Here is a 19,849-nt window from a genome sequence, read left to right as displayed (position 1 = left end):
TCATCCCTGACTCTGTCTCACTTAGAGTAAGCTCCATTTCTATCTCTGTGATATGTTGAATTTCCAAGTAAGCATTTGTTTGCCCAAAAAATCTTTAAAAAATCACCACTGTTTTACTGGATGACTTTTTAAGGTATAATACTTTTTTTTTTTTCCTCTGGTTGGCAGGATGTTTTGTCTAGAGGGATTTTTGATTAAGCTGGAAGCAATTTGAGGGTTGGTTGTTTGTTTTTGTGCCATGCAGTGTCTACTCTCAGAGTCCATCAGCCTTTTTATGTCACCCAGGCCTTGACTCAGGGCCTTCCACATCATGGTAGGACAGGCCTCATGCCTCTCTCCTTGAAGCTTATAGTCCAGCAGAAGGTTGTGATTCTTTCATCTAAGATTGTAGAGATTGTTAATTTATAGGAGTCAGAAATTATTAGAGCTACTCAAGATTCCTTTAAACCTGAAGGGGCTTGGAAGGTTTTTTTTTGAACAAGAGACATTAACAGGTCAGTTCTCAGGCTTAGACAGAAAAAACCTGGTAGTGAGCCTGAGTGCGCAGACAGGCCAATTCTTAATCCACTAATTACTGATCTCCTTATGTTTCAATGAAAGGCAAAGTAGCAAAGGCAATTAGCTTAGTTGTAAAGAAGCTCCTTCTGGGAAAAAGAAAGGGAAAAAAGAATAAAGGGGTACATTTCTGAGGGCAGGCTGGGAATTGTCTTTTCAAGATTTTTAGAGACATATCCTCAGCTGCTTTGAGAATGCAGGTTTTGGAGGGGGCTGGCTAGGTAGGTGAAAGTTACTGGGAGAAAGGGAGAGGGAAAAGAAGCAGTATTTTGGTCAATCTCCATGAAACACAGTACTATGTCTACATTTAATTAGAGCACAATAACTGTTATTATTCATTGTTATTAATTAATATTGTTATGTGGATCATAGTTTTATCTACCAAGTATGAAAGTATGAAAACAGAATTTAAAGAATGTTGTTTGAAAATGACAGTTGTCGCAACACGTTAAAGTACATTTTGACATTTAACCAATGTTTCTAGGATTCTTCTAAGAAGTCTTTAAAGACTAAGAAGCCACAGCAGATACTATTGCCTGAAAAGATAAATGAACAGCTGGCCTTGTTGGAAACACACCTACTCAAACTGACAAAGCAATGTAATCATTTTTTTTTCTGTATACTTCCGTTTAGCATTAAGTTTTTTAAAACGAGGAAAAATTTTGTTCAAAGGATTAAGATGAGATTAGCATTTGGTAAACCCTTTAAGGTTTACACAGTGCTTTTATATCATTAATCCTAACAATACCCTGTTAATAAGGGATTGCTAACCACTTTTTACAGATGTGGCTCATAAAGATTAAGTGATTTACATAGGATTACATAGCTGACTTGGACTTGAGCCTGTGTCTTCTGACTCTAAAGCAGGTTTTCTCAACCTCGACACTATTATCATTTGGGGCCAGGTAGTTCTTTGTTGTGGGGACTGTCCTTGGCACTGTATGATATTGAGTAGCCTCCCTGGCCTCTACTCACAGAAGCACAGCACACCACCCCCTAATTGTGACAGCCATCTGGGTATCCTTGGTGGGAGAGTGGGAGGGGGTTATGGTGGCACAAAAATCACTGCTTTGAAGTAAAAAGTGCGACTGAGAAATAAAGGAATAGTGTGAGTGTTAATGTGTAAGTGGTTTGAACCAATGCCTTCCAGAGTAGAAAGCAGAGTGAAAGATTAGTTTAATTTTAGGTCATTGTACTGTAGTGATTTCATAATAAACCAATGTGTTAATGCAATGATTGGTATTTTGGAGTTTGCAGCCTAGAAGGCTACTTGGGAAATTTAGTTTCTGGTGATGATTAGTATTGTCACATTTTTAAAAAGCAGGTATTTCAAATCTTCTAGAACAAGAGAGTGTCCAAATTTGAGCCTTAAACCAAGTATCAGGCTCTACTTTTGCCCCATGGCCTTTGGGGATGAGGTTACACTTGTAGAATTCCATGTCCCTACCTCACCTCTCCTACTGTGTGCCTCAGTTCTGTCTTGTGGGCTTCGCTGACTTGAATCTCTCTCTTTTAATATGTTCCATGCCTGTTTCAAGCATGGATTTATGAATTGAACTAAGTATTTGATTATTCCCATAATTGGTTAACCTAGCTTTGGGAAAGCTGTAATCATCTTATTACTATATAAAGTATAATTCCTTAAAATATACAGTGTTCTAGAAATGTTAATTACTTATTTTCATAATATCAGTAAAAATATTTTACCAAGAAGCACAATGGGCTATAACTAGCTGAATAGTAAATTCTCCCTGGTGGTCTAATGGTTAGAAAAAGAATAGTAAATTCAATAACAATAATAAAATGATAGTTTTGTACAGTGTTTTCTGTGTGCCAGTTACTATTTTACAAAATATACTATTTTTATAAAATATACACATTAAAACTCATGCAACCTGTATATAAGAACCATATGAGGAAGGTACTATTATTGTCTTCATTATAAAGATAAGGAAACTGAGGCACAGAGAAGCTAAATAACTTTCTAAGGTTTCATAACTAAAAAGTTGTCGTAGTTAGAATTTGAACCCAGCCAGTCTGGCTCCAGGCTGTGTTATACTTTACTGCCTTTTAAAGATAGTTTTGCTAAAATGGAGTAAATATAATTGGTAGATTTCTGAGTCTTGGGTTTGCTGATATATGACAGCTGTTGAAGAAGAGAGAATCATGCCTTGGAAACTCTTTACCTATTTGGTGGTGGACCCCTTAGCTTTTAGGGGGAAGAGTGAAGCAAATAATTTCATCAGATTATTTTTATTTCCAAAATGTAATGCTATAATTGCTATGTTAAGGCACATAATTTAGAATAAATACTTTAGTATTTTCCTGTTTTTTCATCTCTTTCAAATAATTGTTATTGTGAATCACTCAAAAAAACTTTTATTTTGGGTTATTAAACAGAACATACAACTTTTGAATTTTTTAACCTTAGATGTTACATCTGAACTCTCAGGAGGAGAGGACCCTATATTTCTTTATCCCGTAGTTTTGAATTGGTCGGTCAAAGGTGCCGTGAAAGAAGGTAGGTGAACTGGATGTGTATATGCTGTTCACTCGATTTATCACCAAAGAGAATTAATTCTGTGGGTTTTGTTTCTGTTGTCTACTTGAAGATTTCACCTGTTTTAGGCAGAATATTTTGAATTCTTACCCACTCAGAATAATGCAGAATCTTGATTGCCAAGTAATGAAAGAGACCTAAATGGGTACCTGATTTAAAGTCTGGAAAGACAGAATCTTGATGGTGGCTTATTTTGGTAGTGAATGGTGGTGTTATGAAGCTTATGAAAACTAGGGCATTGAAAAATGTATTAGTGGCCGGGCACAGAAGCTTACACCTGTAATCTCAGCACTTTGGGAGGCCGAGGCAGGCAAATCACCTGAGGTCAGGAGTTTGAGACCAGCCTGGGCAACATGATGAAACCCCGTCTCTACTAAAAATACAAAAATTAGCCTGGCATTGGGTGGTGGGCACCTGTAATCCCAGCTTCTCAGGAGGCTGAAGCAGGAGAATCGCTTGAATCTGGGAGGCAGAGGTTGCATTGAGCTGAGATCATGCCACTACACTTCAGCTGGGGCGAGAGAGTGAGACTGTGTCTCAAAAAAAAAAAAAAAAAAGAAAAATGTATTAGTGACTTTCAAGTTTAGCTGATGAGAAATGGCAACATAATTGATTAATTCAGAGTGAAATATAATAAAAATTAGGATTACTAGTTAGGATAATTATCAATAACTTTTTACCCCAGTTAGTCATACATTAGAAGTGACCTTAATGAAATCTTTCTCAGTGCTGAGATATTTAGAAAATAAATTTAATATAGACTGTAAAACATTCATTGATATTAGAAAAACAATAGTTCACACCACATTTATTCCTATATACTTTTTAAAATGGAGAAATCTAAAAAGCAGATTAATAAACTTGCCTGTTGGAACAAAATGACTGCTAGCACTGGCAACCCTTCGGTACTAATAATTGAGTATATTGGTAACTATATCTGAACTTCCTTGTTATTACAGTTATGAAATTTAAGCAAAAACCAAGATTTCTGGAATTCTTTACGCAAGTTATGCTAAAATGCATGAATGAGGAAAAATTTCACCTTTTGGTAGAGGTAACAGCTCCTGTCCACGACTTCTTGAAAAGGTACTTGCAATTATCAGTTTTATACATATTAACAACTTTAAAAAATGAATATCATTGTCAGTTTTAAGAAATACAAGGTAGATGAAAAAGAGAGTGGAGTATATACAGCTAAAACCACCACCTAAGAGATAGTAAAAACTTATGTCTGTGTAAAGAAATAACTAAAACTAAAAATATATATACAGTGTACTCACAAATGAGAATCGAGCATGTTCGTATCTCTAGCTGGAAACAGATGAAGTCTTTCGCTATTGAGTCAGGATGGCTAATAGTATCTCTAGGCCATCAGTTCTTTCTCACACAAGGTTTTGGCTCCAGTTGGTCATTTCCCGCTTGTTTCTAATTCTTCTGTGGTAACAAATAGAGCCATTTCTTGGAGTTTCCATTTGTATATGTGAAGAGGGAGTTCCTCAAATAAAAGCAGTAAACCTTAAAACTGTCCCTCCTATTCTCTAAGCCTGAATGATTCTCTTTGCTCCCAAATAAAATGATAGTGCTTCACACCAATTATGAGAGATGCCAAATTAATCCAACTTTTCTTTTGCCAACTGAGAGTGGGCTTTTCTTCAGTGGGCATTGATCTGTCCATCCCATTTTAATAAAAGTAAACATCAGTAACATGAAACCTGGTTTTGAAATGGTAGCAAAAGAGAAGCATTCCCTTAAAAACAAACAGAAAGATATTCTTTCTAAAATAGGTACTTCATTTATTAGAACAGAAGCTTAGAGTGTATATGTGCTTCATACTTTCCAAAGATAAAAGAAGAAATTGCTTATATTAAATGAAACAGGCCATGATAATAACATAATTGTTCAGAATTAGAGTTCTATTAAATTTTTTTAAAAACAGCTAAAATTAGATGTTTAGGAGGGTTGAATAATGTTTTTGATTCCAAAGAAAAACAGAAGATACTTTCAGTGTGCAGGCAAATGTGGAGGGCTGGCTGTGGAAATCTAACCTAAGAATAAGAGATATTCTGGAAGAGGAGTATAATATTATAATACTGTATTTATACTGTACTTTCCCCATGTTTGAATATGTTTAGATATATAAATACTGACTGTTATGTTACAACACCGCCTACAGCGTTCAGTATAGTAACATGCTGTATGGGTTTGTAGTCTCGGAGCTATAGGCTGTACTATATCACCTAGATGTGTAGCAGATGATACCATCTAGGTTTGCATAAGTACATTCGATGATGTTCACACAATGACAAAATTCCCTAACAAAGTATTTCTCAGAATGTATCCCTGCCACTAAGTGACACGTGACTGTATAAATAGTTAAAACAATGAACAAGTCCTCAGTAACGTTGACTTGCATAAAAATTTTAAAATACTATTTATCACAATGAAAAGCGGTCAGTCAGAGCTCCACAGAGCAGTGAACAGATCAAGGAGTGGATGAGTTTAATTTATTCAATGGATGAAGGTTCTGCTGTGCTTGGAGGAGAATGCTGAGATGGTGGCAAAGACTGTAGTCTAAATGTGACCTCCTCTCCTTCCCATCTCTTTCTGGAAGAACATAACAACCAGGTCAAGCACGCTGGTAGTGAGGGAGAGAGAGAGGAGAGGCTGTAGAGAAGAGACCTAGCTGGTTGCAAATGGAAGGCAGTCTTAGGCTTCAAGTTGTGGAGGATGGCTCCCCAAGTCCCTTACGGTCATTGATCAAAGGCTTCTAATTTAGGCAGCAAAACTTTTGCCCAAGTGAATGTCAACTAACTGGGTGATTAGGATTGTTACAACTGAACTGGGGTTCCAGACAACCATGGGCTTAGGATCATCTTCATCGAAACTGGAGCGAAGGGGCCAAGATGGATTTGGGTCAAGTTCCAACCCCTGGAACTAGCTATCCACGCTCACCCCGGCATTTCATTAGCCTTGCATTAATAAGACCCTATATTTTATTCAAGTTTTGGCATCCCATTTATCATGTTAAGCAGTTTTGCTATACCTGGCTAGTGCTTATGAAGAAATATAAATTAAAAAAAAATAGAAATTTCAGGAAAAATAGGCAAGTATCAATAAAGGGACAGTGAAAGACTATAGTATTGGGAAAAGATCAGCTCAGTTCCTGTTGGTATTCAGAGGGCAGCAGTGGCTGGGAGCTTGCAAAAGATAGAACCAAAGAGATTGCAATCTGTTGGAAGCAAGGAAGCTTGTCTAGGATTACTTTTACAGTATTCTCCGAGTTATAAGGGAAGAAGTGTCCATGGTTATTTCATTTTCAATCCAGTTCTGTTCCATCTACATCATGCCTTCAACTCCTCTTTTTCCCTATAGAAGGCCCTATGGGAGTTTTTATTATATGATTATAACATACAGCATATTCTCTGTTATGCATTGTATAATGCATTTTTTGTTTTTTTTTGAGACGGAGTCTCGCTGTGTTGCCCAGGGTTGAGTGCAGTGGCGCTGTCTCGGGTCACTGCAAGCTCCGCCTCCCGAGTTCATGGCATTCTCCTGCCTCAGCCTGTCGAGTAGCTGGGACTACAGGCACCCGCCACCACGCCCAGCTAATTTGTTGTTGTTGTTGTTGTTGTTGTTGTTGTATTTTTAGTAGAGACGGGGTTTCACTGTGTTAGCCAGGATGGTCTCGATCTCCTGACCTCATGATCCACCCGCCTTGGCCTCCCAAAGTGCTGGGATTACAGGCATGAGCCACTGCGGCCTTCCTATACATTGTATAATACATTTTAAAACTTATTTATTTAGTCTCCTGTAAATAGGCATTTAAATTCTTTCTATTTTTTTATTATTATAAACAGTGCTGCAAAGGACAGGACATTCTTATACATATGTCCTTATGCATATGTGAGAGTTTCTGTAAATATACAGGGCTGTAGTTGCCAAGATATGAACATTTTAACTTTACTAAGTTATTGCTTAGTTAAGTTATTTAGTTAAGATATTGCTTAGTTAAGATATTGCTAAGTTGCTCTTAAACTTTTATCAATGTGAAAAGTTTCTGTTATTCAACATCTTCACTGACAGTCACATTTTATGATATGATTTACACTTTGCTATTTTGAGAGACTGACTATTTCATGCTGAACAGAGATATCACAGTCTAATTTATGCATAGGACACAAGCAATTTTGGATATTCTTGCATAATTTCAGTGAAAACTTTAAAGACATATTACTTTGGGGGTAGTTCTGCACATTTTTGCAGGTCTTTTTGACTGACTTTATCTTTTTTATTAGGAGGAATGAGTCTCTACTTGGACTAATAAAAGTGAAATATAAGGAGAGTACTTTGAGTAAAAAAGTAAACAAATATTTAAAGTTCAAAGCTGCCGTAATGGAAATTGGAAAAGTAAGTTTCGTATGAGTTTTGAATTTTAGGTAATGAAATTGAGAGATTCATGTATTTAGAGATGATTGGCTACATTTAAACTCATTATAATATGAAACAGAAGGATATACTAACAAGCATAATTTTATAATTACACACAGTACAACTTTTAGATTAACATGTAGATATTGTTATAATCAGAGTTTTTTGTCTACAGGGGTATTTCTGTTGCCTTTGATAATAATTTTAGTTGAGGGTATGAACTACTGTATTTCAATGTCAAGAGATAAGCATTAGAGTATGAATAAATTATACTACTGTGTTTAAAGTTTGAATTTAACTTGTAAAATTTTATCTCCTCTATTAAGGGTGCAGAAATGTCACAAAGAGTAAGAAGTAAAAAAAAGGAAACTCTAAGAGATTTCATTTTAAAAAATCCAGCTATTTCTGAAATGGTGGCACATGAAAGGTATTAACTAATTAATTAATTCAATAAAAGTTTACTTGAGGGTAACTATGTATTGGGCATTATTTTGGGTACTAGGGATACACTGGTGGATCAGACGGGTGAAATCGTTGCCTTCGAGGAACTTACATACTAATGAAAAAAGCATAGTAAACAAGTAAACACCTAAATAAACAAGACAGTTAAAAATGTTGATAAATGTTGTAAAGTAAATGAAATAATATAGAATATTTGGCTTGACGTGAAGGTGGTGGTGGCAATAGTTTAGATAGGGTGGTTAGGAGAACAAATTGGTAAATTATCAGTGAGCCTAAAGTTCTTGATTACAAAATATGGCAAAATGTTTAGTTTCTATTTTTATAAGTACACATGTATAAGAATTTTTTATTTATACATTATATATCTTACCTTCATGATCTAATGTTTTTCTATACCTGTTTAGTGATTTTGATTTTAATTTACACAACATAGATATTAATAGAACCAATTCTGCTTTGTTTTTATTTGCATTTGCCTACTATCTCTTTGATTATTCCTTCATTTTCTTTATTTAAATTATGACATATGGGTATAAAAAATAATATAACAACTATGCCATTTAACATGTAAAACCTTTCAAACACAGTTGAAATCCCCATGTACCCATCCTGGTATGCATTTCTGTTTTCCTCTATTCTGGAAATAATTCCCCAAATTTCGTTATTATTATGCTGATGAGTGAATTCGTATGTCAACCACATATGTATATATAAGCCCCAAATAATGCATGCTATAATTTTTTCTGATTTGCTTTGGAAATTTGCTTTTTTTCTCTCAATATTATGTTTGTGATTTTTTGAAATGTCACCTATACATAAGTCCACTTTCTTAATTTCACTGCTGAATGGTATTTCATTATATACTAAATAAATATCATATAATAAATTATATAGTAATAGTATAATGCATTGTGTTTATTGTATGCATATTTCTGTATGCATAATACATACACATAAATATGAATAACACACATAATTTAATATGCATAATATAAATAATATATATTTATTATGCATATATTATGTAATATATATTATACATTGTATAATAAATGTTTTAAATGATTTATTCAGTCTCCCATAAATAAACATTGAAATTCTAACTTTTCACTGTTGTAAACAATGTTACAAAGGACATTCTTGTATATATCTCCTTATGTATGTGTGAGAGTTTCTGTAGGGTAAATACATAGGGTTGTGGTTTTCAAGATATGAACATTTTAGCATTACTAGATATTGCTAAGTTGCTCTTAAATTTTTATCAATGTTGTGAAAATTTTCCATTATTCAAGGTCTTCACCAATGCTTGATTTTATTATCACATTTTTGTGGAACTATGTGGTATGAAATTTTGCCTCGTTGTTGTTTCAATTTTCATTTATTTGATTCCTAAGGTTAGGCATCTTTTCATGTTTTTATTTGGCCCAACGGTTTTTCTAGTCTCAGGACTGCTTGTTTGTATTCTTTGCACATTTAAAAACTTTTGTTTTCTTCTTTAGTTTTATAAGTTTGGATGCTAATGCTTCTCCCAGTTTGTGGCTCATCAGTTCACATTTTAAAGTTCTTTAATAATTAATTCAAAAGTTTTAATTCTTAATGGAGTCAAATATATCAATGTTTCCCTTTATTGTTTTGGAAATTCTTTCCTAATCTGGGGGTAGTAAAGATATTCTCTTTGTGAATTTAAAGTTTTGATTTTCATATTTAGGAATTTCATTAATTTGTTTTTGTATATGGTGAGAAGATGAGTCCCCTTCACTCTCTTTTTTTTAGTTTTGTAACCGGTATTCAGTTGACCAGCAGAGTTTATTGAGTAGTCTATTCTATTGTCACTGTTAACTTTATCACTTAGCAAGTTTTCATATATGTAGCTTTGGGATCTCTTCTCTGTTTGATTAGTCTATTAACTTATTCCTGAGTCAATATCAAACCATTGTAATTACTCTAGCTTTAAATTGAGTTTTGCTGTCTGAGGAACAAGTTTCTCCAGAATATTCTTTTCCTTCATGCAAGTCTTGGGTATTATTCCACAAAATGAAATGATTTTTTGATTAATACAAAAAACTCTACTATGATTTTGATAAAGATAGAATTGAATGTATATATTGGTATAGGAAGGTTTTTAAAAATTATTTATTCATTTTTTTTACACTGTTGTGTTTTTCTATTAGTAGACAGATCACTTTCTTAGGTCTTTAATGCCTTTCAATAAATTTCTATGATTTTCTCCATAACCATGTTATATATCTTTTGTTAGATACATCAAGGAACTGTTTTTTGATATTCGTGTAAATGCTATTTTAAAATTACATTTTTGAATTTTTCTATTCTTTGTATAGGTGTATAATTGATTTTTTTGCATACTGATCTTCTAAACAACTTGATAATTTATTTGTAGATACAGTTTTTTTTGTGTGTCTGGACAGTCATAATCTGAAGAGATAATGTTTTGCTTATTCCTTTCTAATGCTCCAGCCTCTTCTTTCCTTTTCATATTTAGCCTACAGGCTAGGACTTAGAGTTTAATCAGGAAAAGTGTTTGTGGATTGTGGACATCCTTGTTGTAAGATGCGTATTTAAAACTTTTTTATTTCCAGATAATTATAGATTCATGTGCAGTTATAAGAAGTAATACAGAGAGATCCCATATACCCTTCATCCAGTTTCTAATGATAGCTGTACAACTATAGTACAATATCACAACCAGGAAATTGACATTGATATAATCCACTGACCTTATTTGGATTACAGCAAGTTTGCATGCACATGTGTGTGTGTTTGTGTGTCTGTGTGTGTATTCTATGCAATCTGTAGAATTTGTATGACCACTACAGTATGTAACCTTTTGAGATTGACTTTTTGTGTCACTTAGCATAATTCCCTTAAGAGTCACCCAAGTTGTGTGTATCCAAGAATTCACTTATTATTGCTTAGTAGTATTCCATGGCATTAATGTTCCGTGTCTTACTACCATTTACCTATTGAAGAGCATTTAGATTGTTGATTGTTTCCAACCCAATAGCATTTGACTATTAGGAATAATACTGTGATGAGCATTCATGTGCAGTTTTTACATAAACATAAATCTTCATTTTTCTGTGATAAATACCCAAGAGTGCAATTGCTTGGTCGAATGGTAAGCATGTTTAATTTTGTAAGACATCCTCCACTCTTTTGCAGACTGGCTCCTCATTTTTACATTCCCATCAACAGTATATGAATGATCTAGTTTCTACTCCTGCTTTCCAGCATTGAGTATTATTACGTTTTTTAAAATTTTAGCTATTAAAATAGGTGTGTAGTGATATCTCATGGCCTTAATTTGCATTTCTCTAATGGCTAATGATAGTGAACATCTTTTTTTTTTTTTTTGAGATGGAGTCCTGCTCTGTCGCCCAGACTGGAGTGCAGTGATGCAATCTCGGCTCACTGCAACCTCTGCCCCCCTGGTTCAAGTGATTCTCCTGTCTCAGCTTCCTGAGTAGATGGGATTGCAGGCATGTACCACCACCTCGTTTGACTAATTTTTGTGTTTTTAGTAGAGACAGGGTTTCACCATGTTGGTCAGGCTGGTCTTGAACTCCTGACCTTGTGATCCACCCACCTCAGCCTCCCAAAGTGTTGGGATTACAGGCGTGAGCCACTGTGCCCAGCTGAACATCTTTTTATATGGTTACTTGCCATCTATCTATCCTCTTTAATGAAATGTCTGTTTATGTCTTTTGCTCATTTTCTAATTGGACTGTTTTTATTTTTCTGTTGAATTTTGAGAGTTCTTTATATATTCTAGATACAAGGCCTTTGTTGCATATGTTATTGGCAAAACTTTTTCCCAGTATGTAGCTTGTCTTCTCATCCTCTTCACAGAATCTTTTGCAGAGCACAATTTTTAAATCTTGATGAGATCCAACTTACCAATTTTTCCTTTAATGGGTTGTGCTTTTGGTGGCAAACCTCAAAACTTTTTGCCTAATCGTAGGTCCTTTTTTTCCCCTGCTAAGTTTTATAGTTTCATGTTTTCCATTTAAGTTGTGATTCATTTTGAGTTGATTTTTTGCATAAGATGTGAGGTTTAGATTGAACTTCATGTTTTTACCTGCGGATATCTAATTGTTCCAATGTCATTTCTTGAAAAGACTATCCTTCCTCCATTGAATCACTTTTGTACCTTTGTAAAAAATCAGCTGGACATATTTGTGCAGATCTATTTCTGAGTTCTGTATTCTGTTCCATTGATCTATGTGCCTCCCTCTGCCAATACCACATTCTCTTTCTTGATTACTGTAGTTATAGAGTAAACTTTAAAATCAAGTAGAGTGATTCTTTCCACTTTATTTTTTTTACAAAATTGTTTTAGCTACTCTAGGATCTGTACCATTTCATATACATTTTAGAATAAGCTTGTCTATAACATGAATTTAAAGATCTATTTCTTGTACCATTTCATATACATTTTAGAATAAACTTGTCTGTAATATGAATTTTAAAAATATATTTATTATTTCCCTTCTAAGTACTATATTTGCTTTGGGGTTTGGGATGAAATCCTTTATCACATTTTGGAAACTGTCATCCATTTTTTATTTTCTAAGAGTTTTGTTATAAATTATGTTGAATTTTGTTTAATATTTCTTTTTCATTGATTTTTTTCTTTAATATGATCATGCAACAAACTGCATTATTACGTAAATGTTCAAGGATGCGTAGTATCTTTTTGCTGATACCACTTCTGACACAAACCATATGGTGTTTTCCAGCACCAACCAATTCTCCAGCACCAACCGGGCAGCCCCATATGCACTTCATGGAATTTCTCCTTAGGATAACATCCTGCATAATTATAGTATGAAAAGACAATTTAATGCTGACACTGTCGACACAGAGTTAGCAGCACATCCCACAAGTTAAAGGGCTTGGTTCCACAACACTGCCACCACTTCAGAGGCCAGCCACAAATGTGATCCCAGGATACCCACACTTCTGCCTAGCTGACTATGAATTCAGAGATTCCCTCCTCGGGTTCGAAAATTTGCTATAATAGCTCACAAAACTCAGAAAAACACCTTACATGTTTACTAGCTTAATGTAAAAGATACAAATGAACAGCCAGGTCAGGAGGTACATACCAAGGGCAAAGTCCAGACGGGTCCTGAGCACAGGAGCTTCTGTCCCTGTAGAGTTGGGGGCACCACCCTCCTAGCTTGTGGTTGTACCTACCTGGAAGCACCCTGAACCTCTTAGTTCAAGAGTTTTCATAGCCTGGCTTGCAGCCACCCTCCCCTCCAGGCAGTGGGAGGGGTGGGGCTGAAAGGTCTCACCCTCTAATCATGTGTTTAGTGATGATTAAGATAACCTCTATCCTGAGCCTAGCTAGAGGCTCTACCCTGAGTCGCCTCCTAAGCATAGACTTACGTATGTTCCACAGGGACTTTCTGTGAGTAACACATTTCTTTCACTCTGGAAATTCCAAGGGTTTTAAGATCTCTGTGCCAGAAACCAGGGGACAGGTACCAGATATGTGTTTGTAGTATACCACACCATACCTGCACATTTTTACCAACGGATTCAATTTCTTTGAGATTACTATGTCTCTTTGAGTCTGTAATCTTTTTTTTATACTACTGGCTCTAAAGCAAGTCTCAAGAAATTTCAAGTAATTGGAATCATGTGAACCGTATTTTATTTCAATGCAATTAAGATAGAAACCAGTTTTTGAAAAGTTAACCAAAAAGATTCTATACATTTAAAAATCTGAAGGAGAAACAGAGAAATAATTAATGAGGAAAGATTGAAATTACATTCACATGTTGCATAACATTTTGATCAATGATGGACTGCATGTACACTGGTGGTCCTATACAATTATAAAATCATATTTTCACTGTACCTTTTCTATGTTTAGATGTACAAATACCATCATGTCATAATTGCCTACAGTGTTTATTATCCTAGTCTGCTATAGAGGTTTGTAGCCTAGATGTGTAGTAGGCTATACCATTTAGGTTTGTGTAAGAACACCCTATGATGTTCAAACAACAATAAAATCACCTAACAACACATGTCTCAGAATGTATCCCTGTCATGAAGTGACACACACTGTACAATGGTAATTTTAAAACAAAGAACTTGCTAGAAGTATGGTTGGGATTGCTTTGAATCCAGAAAACATGAACATTTAAGTTTTCTTCTAGCCATCTTTTAGCTGCATCATTTTATATATACATATATATGTGTGTATATATGTGTGTGTATATATCTACCTATCTATCTGTCTGTCTATCTATCTATCTATCTATCTATCTATCTATCTATCTATTTATTTTTTTGGTCACCCAGGCTAGAGTTCAGTGCTACCATCATAGCTCACTGCAGCCTCAAAATCCTGGGCTTAAGCAATCCTCCTACTTCAGTCTCCTGAGTAGCTAGGACTACAGGCATGTACCACCATGGCTGGCTAAATTTTATTTTTTAATTGTAGAGACAGGGCCTTGCTATGTTGCCCAGACTGATCTTGAACTCCTGAGCCCAAGTGATCCTTCTGCCTTAGCCTCTCAAAGTGCTGGGATTACAGGCATGAGCCACTGCACCTGTCCTGCATCCTACAATTTTTTACTAAAAGTGTTTTCATTCTCATTTAGTTCTATATGTTTTTAAATTATCTTTGTAATTTCTGCTTCCTGTGAATAGATCTTACATATCTTTGCTTTGATTAATTTCTAGGTATGTTTTTGAAGTTACTGGGAATGATTCTTTTAGAACTCTTTGTTTATTGACGATATGTAGAAATAGAGTTATTTTTGTATATTGACTTTCCAATCCTTTTCCCCTTTTCCTTTTTCTTCCTTATTATTCTGGCTAATCCCATCAATACAATGCTAAAACAAAAGTGATGTTAGTGGGCATATTTGTCTGATTCCCATTTCATAGGGAACACTTTCATATTTTCAACATTTTAGCATTGAGAATGGTATTTGTGGTAGGTTTTGTTCTGTGGATATTCTTTATCAAATTAACATTATTCTTTATTTCGATTATCAAATTGCTCTAGATTTGGCTAGCTCTTCAGTTTTTGACATGTTTCCATCATTTCATTGAGCTACTTCTTACCACAAGATGTTCGTCTTGTACACACCTTGTACAGCCCTGGAGTCAAGTGATTTCTTTTAGTGAGAAGTGGTATTTAGAATCTAAGTTGTGAGGGCTACTAATGTGGCTTTGCTTCCAGTTCCTCTTGATAGACTGAGCTAGGAAATATATTTGTTCAGGTAAATTTATCTATCTAAATCTATCAATCATCTGTCTAAACATATCTATCTAAATATAGCATTCTCTGTCTCTGTCTGTCTCTATATATATGTATCTAAAACCATAAATTCATTCTAATGCCTGGAATTCCATTTCAAAACCACAGGATACTTTCCAGAGTTTTCTCTTTTTCTAATTGTAACTCTTTTCCCTAATGGTGAGAATCCTGGTTCTGCTAATGTCAATATGCTAGCTCATTTCCTTAAGCTAGAATGTATAGAAGGTAGTTTCAGGATTCCTAAATATTTTTTAATTCAGGTGTTTATCTGCTTCCTCTTGTGGCTTCACATCACTGAGCATTTGTGCTGATTGTCCTTGTGGAGCTCCCTCTCTGTGGGTGTACTCAGACCTGTTGCTCATGGAGACACAAATCAGGTTATTGGAGCACCTGAATGTTAAGAACTGTTCAGATGATAGAGGAAAAGCATTCTGTATCCTCTGTGGGCTGGCTGTGAATTCCGTTCCGAGCCACCTGGAGTCTGTCATTCCCTTGCCAAGATACCTGGAGGAAGCCTATCCTGTCGCTGATCTCCCTGAACTATCACACTCTCCGTAGCAAGGAAGTTGCAACCGACTGTTGACTCATCTTGGCCTTTTGAGGAGAATTGATCTACTCACATGGGGACAAGATTGATTTTCATTTTGGAAATTATATTTTTAACTTTCAGGATCAGCTATTAAAAAGATTCACGTTTATTGGGAAACCAAATAACATCACTAAAACCAACTAAACAATGACAAAAAGCCCTAAAATCTTGGATTAAAAGCAAATCATCAATAAACTAAAAAATATTTAGAACTGAGTGATAATGTAAACACTACACAATAAAAGAAAGCTGTCCTCCTTCCTTTCTTCAAATGTTTCCTCCTCTGTTTCAACATCTGCCTGCCTTCTTCCTATCCATCTTTCTTTTCTTCTTGTATGTGTGTGTGTATTGATTTAGATTCTGAACAATATATAAGTGAACAACATAAATCAAGTGGAATGGTGCGGACCAATGGGTTAGCAACATTGCTAACAGAACAAAAAAATTGAAAATATGCTTGGAACAATATGTTCTATAAACAACTATACATGCAAATAGTTGGACTACTTTAAGTTTTGATAGGATGATTTTTAAAAAATGAATATATATTATACTTGAAATCCAAACTATTAGCTAAAATTTGAGTATATTTTTTTCTGGAGTGTATTGAATATGCAGTTATGAAGTCATCTCATCTATATTCAACTGATGTTTTATTTCCTCTAGAGTTTAACGAATGTTAGACAAAATTTTGCTACATTGTTTCTTCCTCAAGGACCAATACAGAGAAATGATTTTCTTGTTTAATATTGAATTTAGTTGATGAATGTGAACATCATATCCTAATTTTGTTGTCTAATCTCAGTGGCCTTTTGGTTATGAAAAAGAAAAGCTCTGTTTGGTTTGAGCTGAGGACACAGACTTCAGAGAGGGTTGAAGACAATACATGGTGTCTTTGTCCCTGGTGCTTATCTCTGTGCCTTTTTTTAACCACCCTGGTTCATATTTTTAGCACTGCAGAAATGATAAATAAGCCAGAAACATTTGCATAAGGGCAGTCAAGTGACTTCTTGATGTATTCTTTCTAAATTGGAATGATTCTTCTTTATTAAATATCTGAAAGTTTTTGTGTAATTTCAACACTTCTTTCTCCCTTGGCAGAAATAGGAGAACCAGTGTTAGGAAAGCAGCACAACGATACCTGATAGATTACTTGAATCCTCTAATATTAGGTTATGTTAAAAGAAAGAGGTTCCATCGTGTATCACTTGAAGAGATGCCCTGGAGAGCTCAGATGAACCTGTATCTAGCAGGTGCACACTTTAACCTGGTTTTACAAAAGCTAGGGGAGCGTATGAAGATGAAATTTGGCTCTTCACATATGATGGTCAGGTATAGTATATTATTGATGAAAAATACTGTTTTAGTTTCATGAACATGGATTGTATTTGTATGTTCAGAGCTCCAATGGTGCTAACAACTTGAGGTTTACAGAGTACTTCTCATCTTTATACTGGCTGTATTAGTTTGTTTTCACACTGCTGTAAAGAACTTCCCGAGACTGATAATTTATAAAGGAAGGAGGTTTAGTTTGACTCACAGTTCCATTGGGGAGGCCTCAGGAAATTTATAATCATGGTGGAAGGGGAAGCAAACACGTCCTCCTACACATGGTGGCAGGAGAGAGAAGTGCAAGCAGGGGAAATGCCAGATGCTTTTAAAACCATCAGATCTTGTGAGACTCATTATCATGAGAATAGCATGGGGAAAACTGCCCCCATGACTCAATTACCTCCACCTCGTCCTGCCCTTGACACGTGGGGATTTTTACAATTCAAGGTGAGCTTTGGGCGGGGACAGAGAGCCAAACCGTATCACTGACCAGTGGTTTATTTATTAAGTTTTAATCTCAGAATCTTTCCCAATTACATGCTGGATATAAGTGATAATTTGATTACAGCTTGAATATGTTTGTTGATCTAGCTTTCAGTGCAAGGGTAAAATGTAATTCCAAGAGAAGTTTAATATGAATTATAGAATAAATGTAGATATTAGTAGGCATTAGTCAAATGTCTATTTTATAGAGGCATAGTTTAAGCCTCTATAAACAGAGGTCGTATTTACTCATCCAATGTCAATTTTCTATCATTTACTCAATAGACATTTTTAAGCTCTTACTGAGTGTCTTTGGCTAAGTGCTGTGGGAGATAAAAATAGAAGATACATACATAATATGGAATACTTTGTAGCCATTAAAAGGATGATGTAAAGTCACACATTAAAAAAAGAATACTTATTGAGTACCTATTAGATGCAAGGCACTGAGCTAGGTGCAATGGCTATACAAAGATGAACCAGATATACTAATTAGGGTCTGATAGGGTATGTCACAAATGCTCATGAATAGCTTGTAATGAATGGTAAAAGGGAAGTACAAATCCAATCTTCTTTATTATTGGAAGAAGGCTTTTCCTCTAGATTGGAACTAGCGATACACGTTTCATAGGGAGGAGCCGCTGGGCCTGGGTCTTGATGGATAGGCAAGGTTTAGAAATGTGCAGAGAAGGAAATAGTCATTCTCAATAGTTGGAAGAACATGAGTCAGAGCCCAGGTAGAAAACACAGGATGCGAACCCCAAGTAGTCTGACCACAATCTAGGGTGTATGAAAGAGAGTGGTGTGAAATAGTTAGAAAAGGAGGCTGGGACTAGATCATGGTGGGTCTTAAATGTCTATTAAATCTGAGCATTATTTTACATACAGTAGAAGATTATTGAGGGTTTTTGACCAGGGCCATGATAAAAATATCTCTGGCAGCAACTTACCAAGTAGATTGGAGGAAGGAAAGACTGGAGACAAGACATGAATTAGATGGTATTTATTTCAGTAATCCAGTGAGGAAAAAATGCAGGTTGAAACTCACAATCAACTTGGTCCCAGTTTCTGTTTCTCCAGATTTTGGTTAAACTCACTACCAAACTGAACCTTTGCAAAAATATCTCCAGATAGACCATTTTCCTATGTGGGCTAGACCAGACTGGCATTTAAGAAGCAGTTAGTTTGCCTGACTGACTTTGAAGGCATTTGGCAAACGAAGCCCTTCAGAGGGCAATGACAGGGAAAACAGTTCAGAACAGATGGGCTTCCTTACCCTTCTCTGAATTCTGAGAAGTCACTGGGCTCCCAATTGTACATGACCCTTCATGCATGATCACTTGGCAACACAATAACACAATGATCAAATTTGTGTCAGGATAACTTGGTGCTAACTTGGATTTTGTTAAATCTGTTAATATATACTCAGTATTTGTTATTTTATTTGCCATAAATTATTGGGGTACAGGTTGTATTTGATTACATGAGTAAGCACCCATCACTTGAGGAGTACTGCACCATATATGTTGTCTTTTAAACCTTACCCCCATCCCACTCTTCCCCCCAAGTCCCTAAAGTCCATTATATCATTCTTATGTCTTTGCATCCTCATAGCTTAGCTCCCACATACCAGTAAGAACATATGACAATAGTCTCCAATCCATCCAGATCATTGCAAATGTTATTAGTTCATTCCTTTTTATGGCTGAGTAGTGTTCCATCATATCTATCTATCTATCTATCTATCATCTATCTATCTATCTATCTATCTATCTATCTATCTATCTATCTATCTATGTCTATCTACTATCTATCTATCTATCTCTGTCTATCTCTCTCTGTCTGTCTGTCTGTCTGTCTGTCTATCTATCTATCTGTCTATCTCTCACAATCTCTTTATCCACTCGTTGATTGATGGACATTTGGGTCGGTTCCATGATTTTGCAATTGTGAATTGTGCTGCTATAAACATGCATGTGCAAGTTTCTTTTTTGAATAATGACTTATTTTCCTCTGGGTAGATAGCCAGTAGTGGGATTGCTGAATCAAATGGTAGTTCTACTTGAATCAGTGTTATTTCTTTTTTAAAATAAGGTCTAAGCGTTAAACAAACTTGCATCAAAAATAATGAATAATG

At 35.3% G+C, this 19,849-nt stretch overlaps 1 protein-coding gene across 5 annotated transcripts in view; it reads left to right on the top strand.

Annotated features, from left to right (window-relative positions):
* LOC105483784 (cilia and flagella associated protein 54) overlaps positions 1 to 19,849 on the top strand; it is a 383,346-nt gene that overhangs the window by 124,398 nt on the left and 239,099 nt on the right. For all 5 annotated transcript variants that reach the window (XR_011608938.1, XM_071071285.1, XM_071071284.1 and 2 more), the window contains exons 28-33: positions 1,040 to 1,154; positions 2,987 to 3,076; positions 4,075 to 4,201; positions 7,411 to 7,522; positions 7,870 to 7,970; positions 16,999 to 17,229. Coding sequence is in view for 4 of the 5 variants with exons in the window: in XM_071071285.1 (XP_070927386.1) it covers positions 1,040 to 1,154; positions 2,987 to 3,076; positions 4,075 to 4,201; positions 7,411 to 7,522; positions 7,870 to 7,970; positions 16,999 to 17,229 (776 nt within the window). In the remaining variant the exon portion in view is untranslated. The remainder of the gene's footprint in view (positions 1 to 1,039; positions 1,155 to 2,986; positions 3,077 to 4,074; positions 4,202 to 7,410; positions 7,523 to 7,869; positions 7,971 to 16,998; positions 17,230 to 19,849) is intronic.

This window comes from Macaca nemestrina, chromosome 10 (genome assembly GCF_043159975.1).
Source record: "Macaca nemestrina isolate mMacNem1 chromosome 10, mMacNem.hap1, whole genome shotgun sequence".
Classification (NCBI taxonomy): Eukaryota; Metazoa; Chordata; class Mammalia; order Primates; family Cercopithecidae; genus Macaca; species Macaca nemestrina.
The sequence above is the reverse complement of the archived record's forward strand: the minus strand, read 5'-3'. Positions and strand labels throughout refer to the sequence as shown.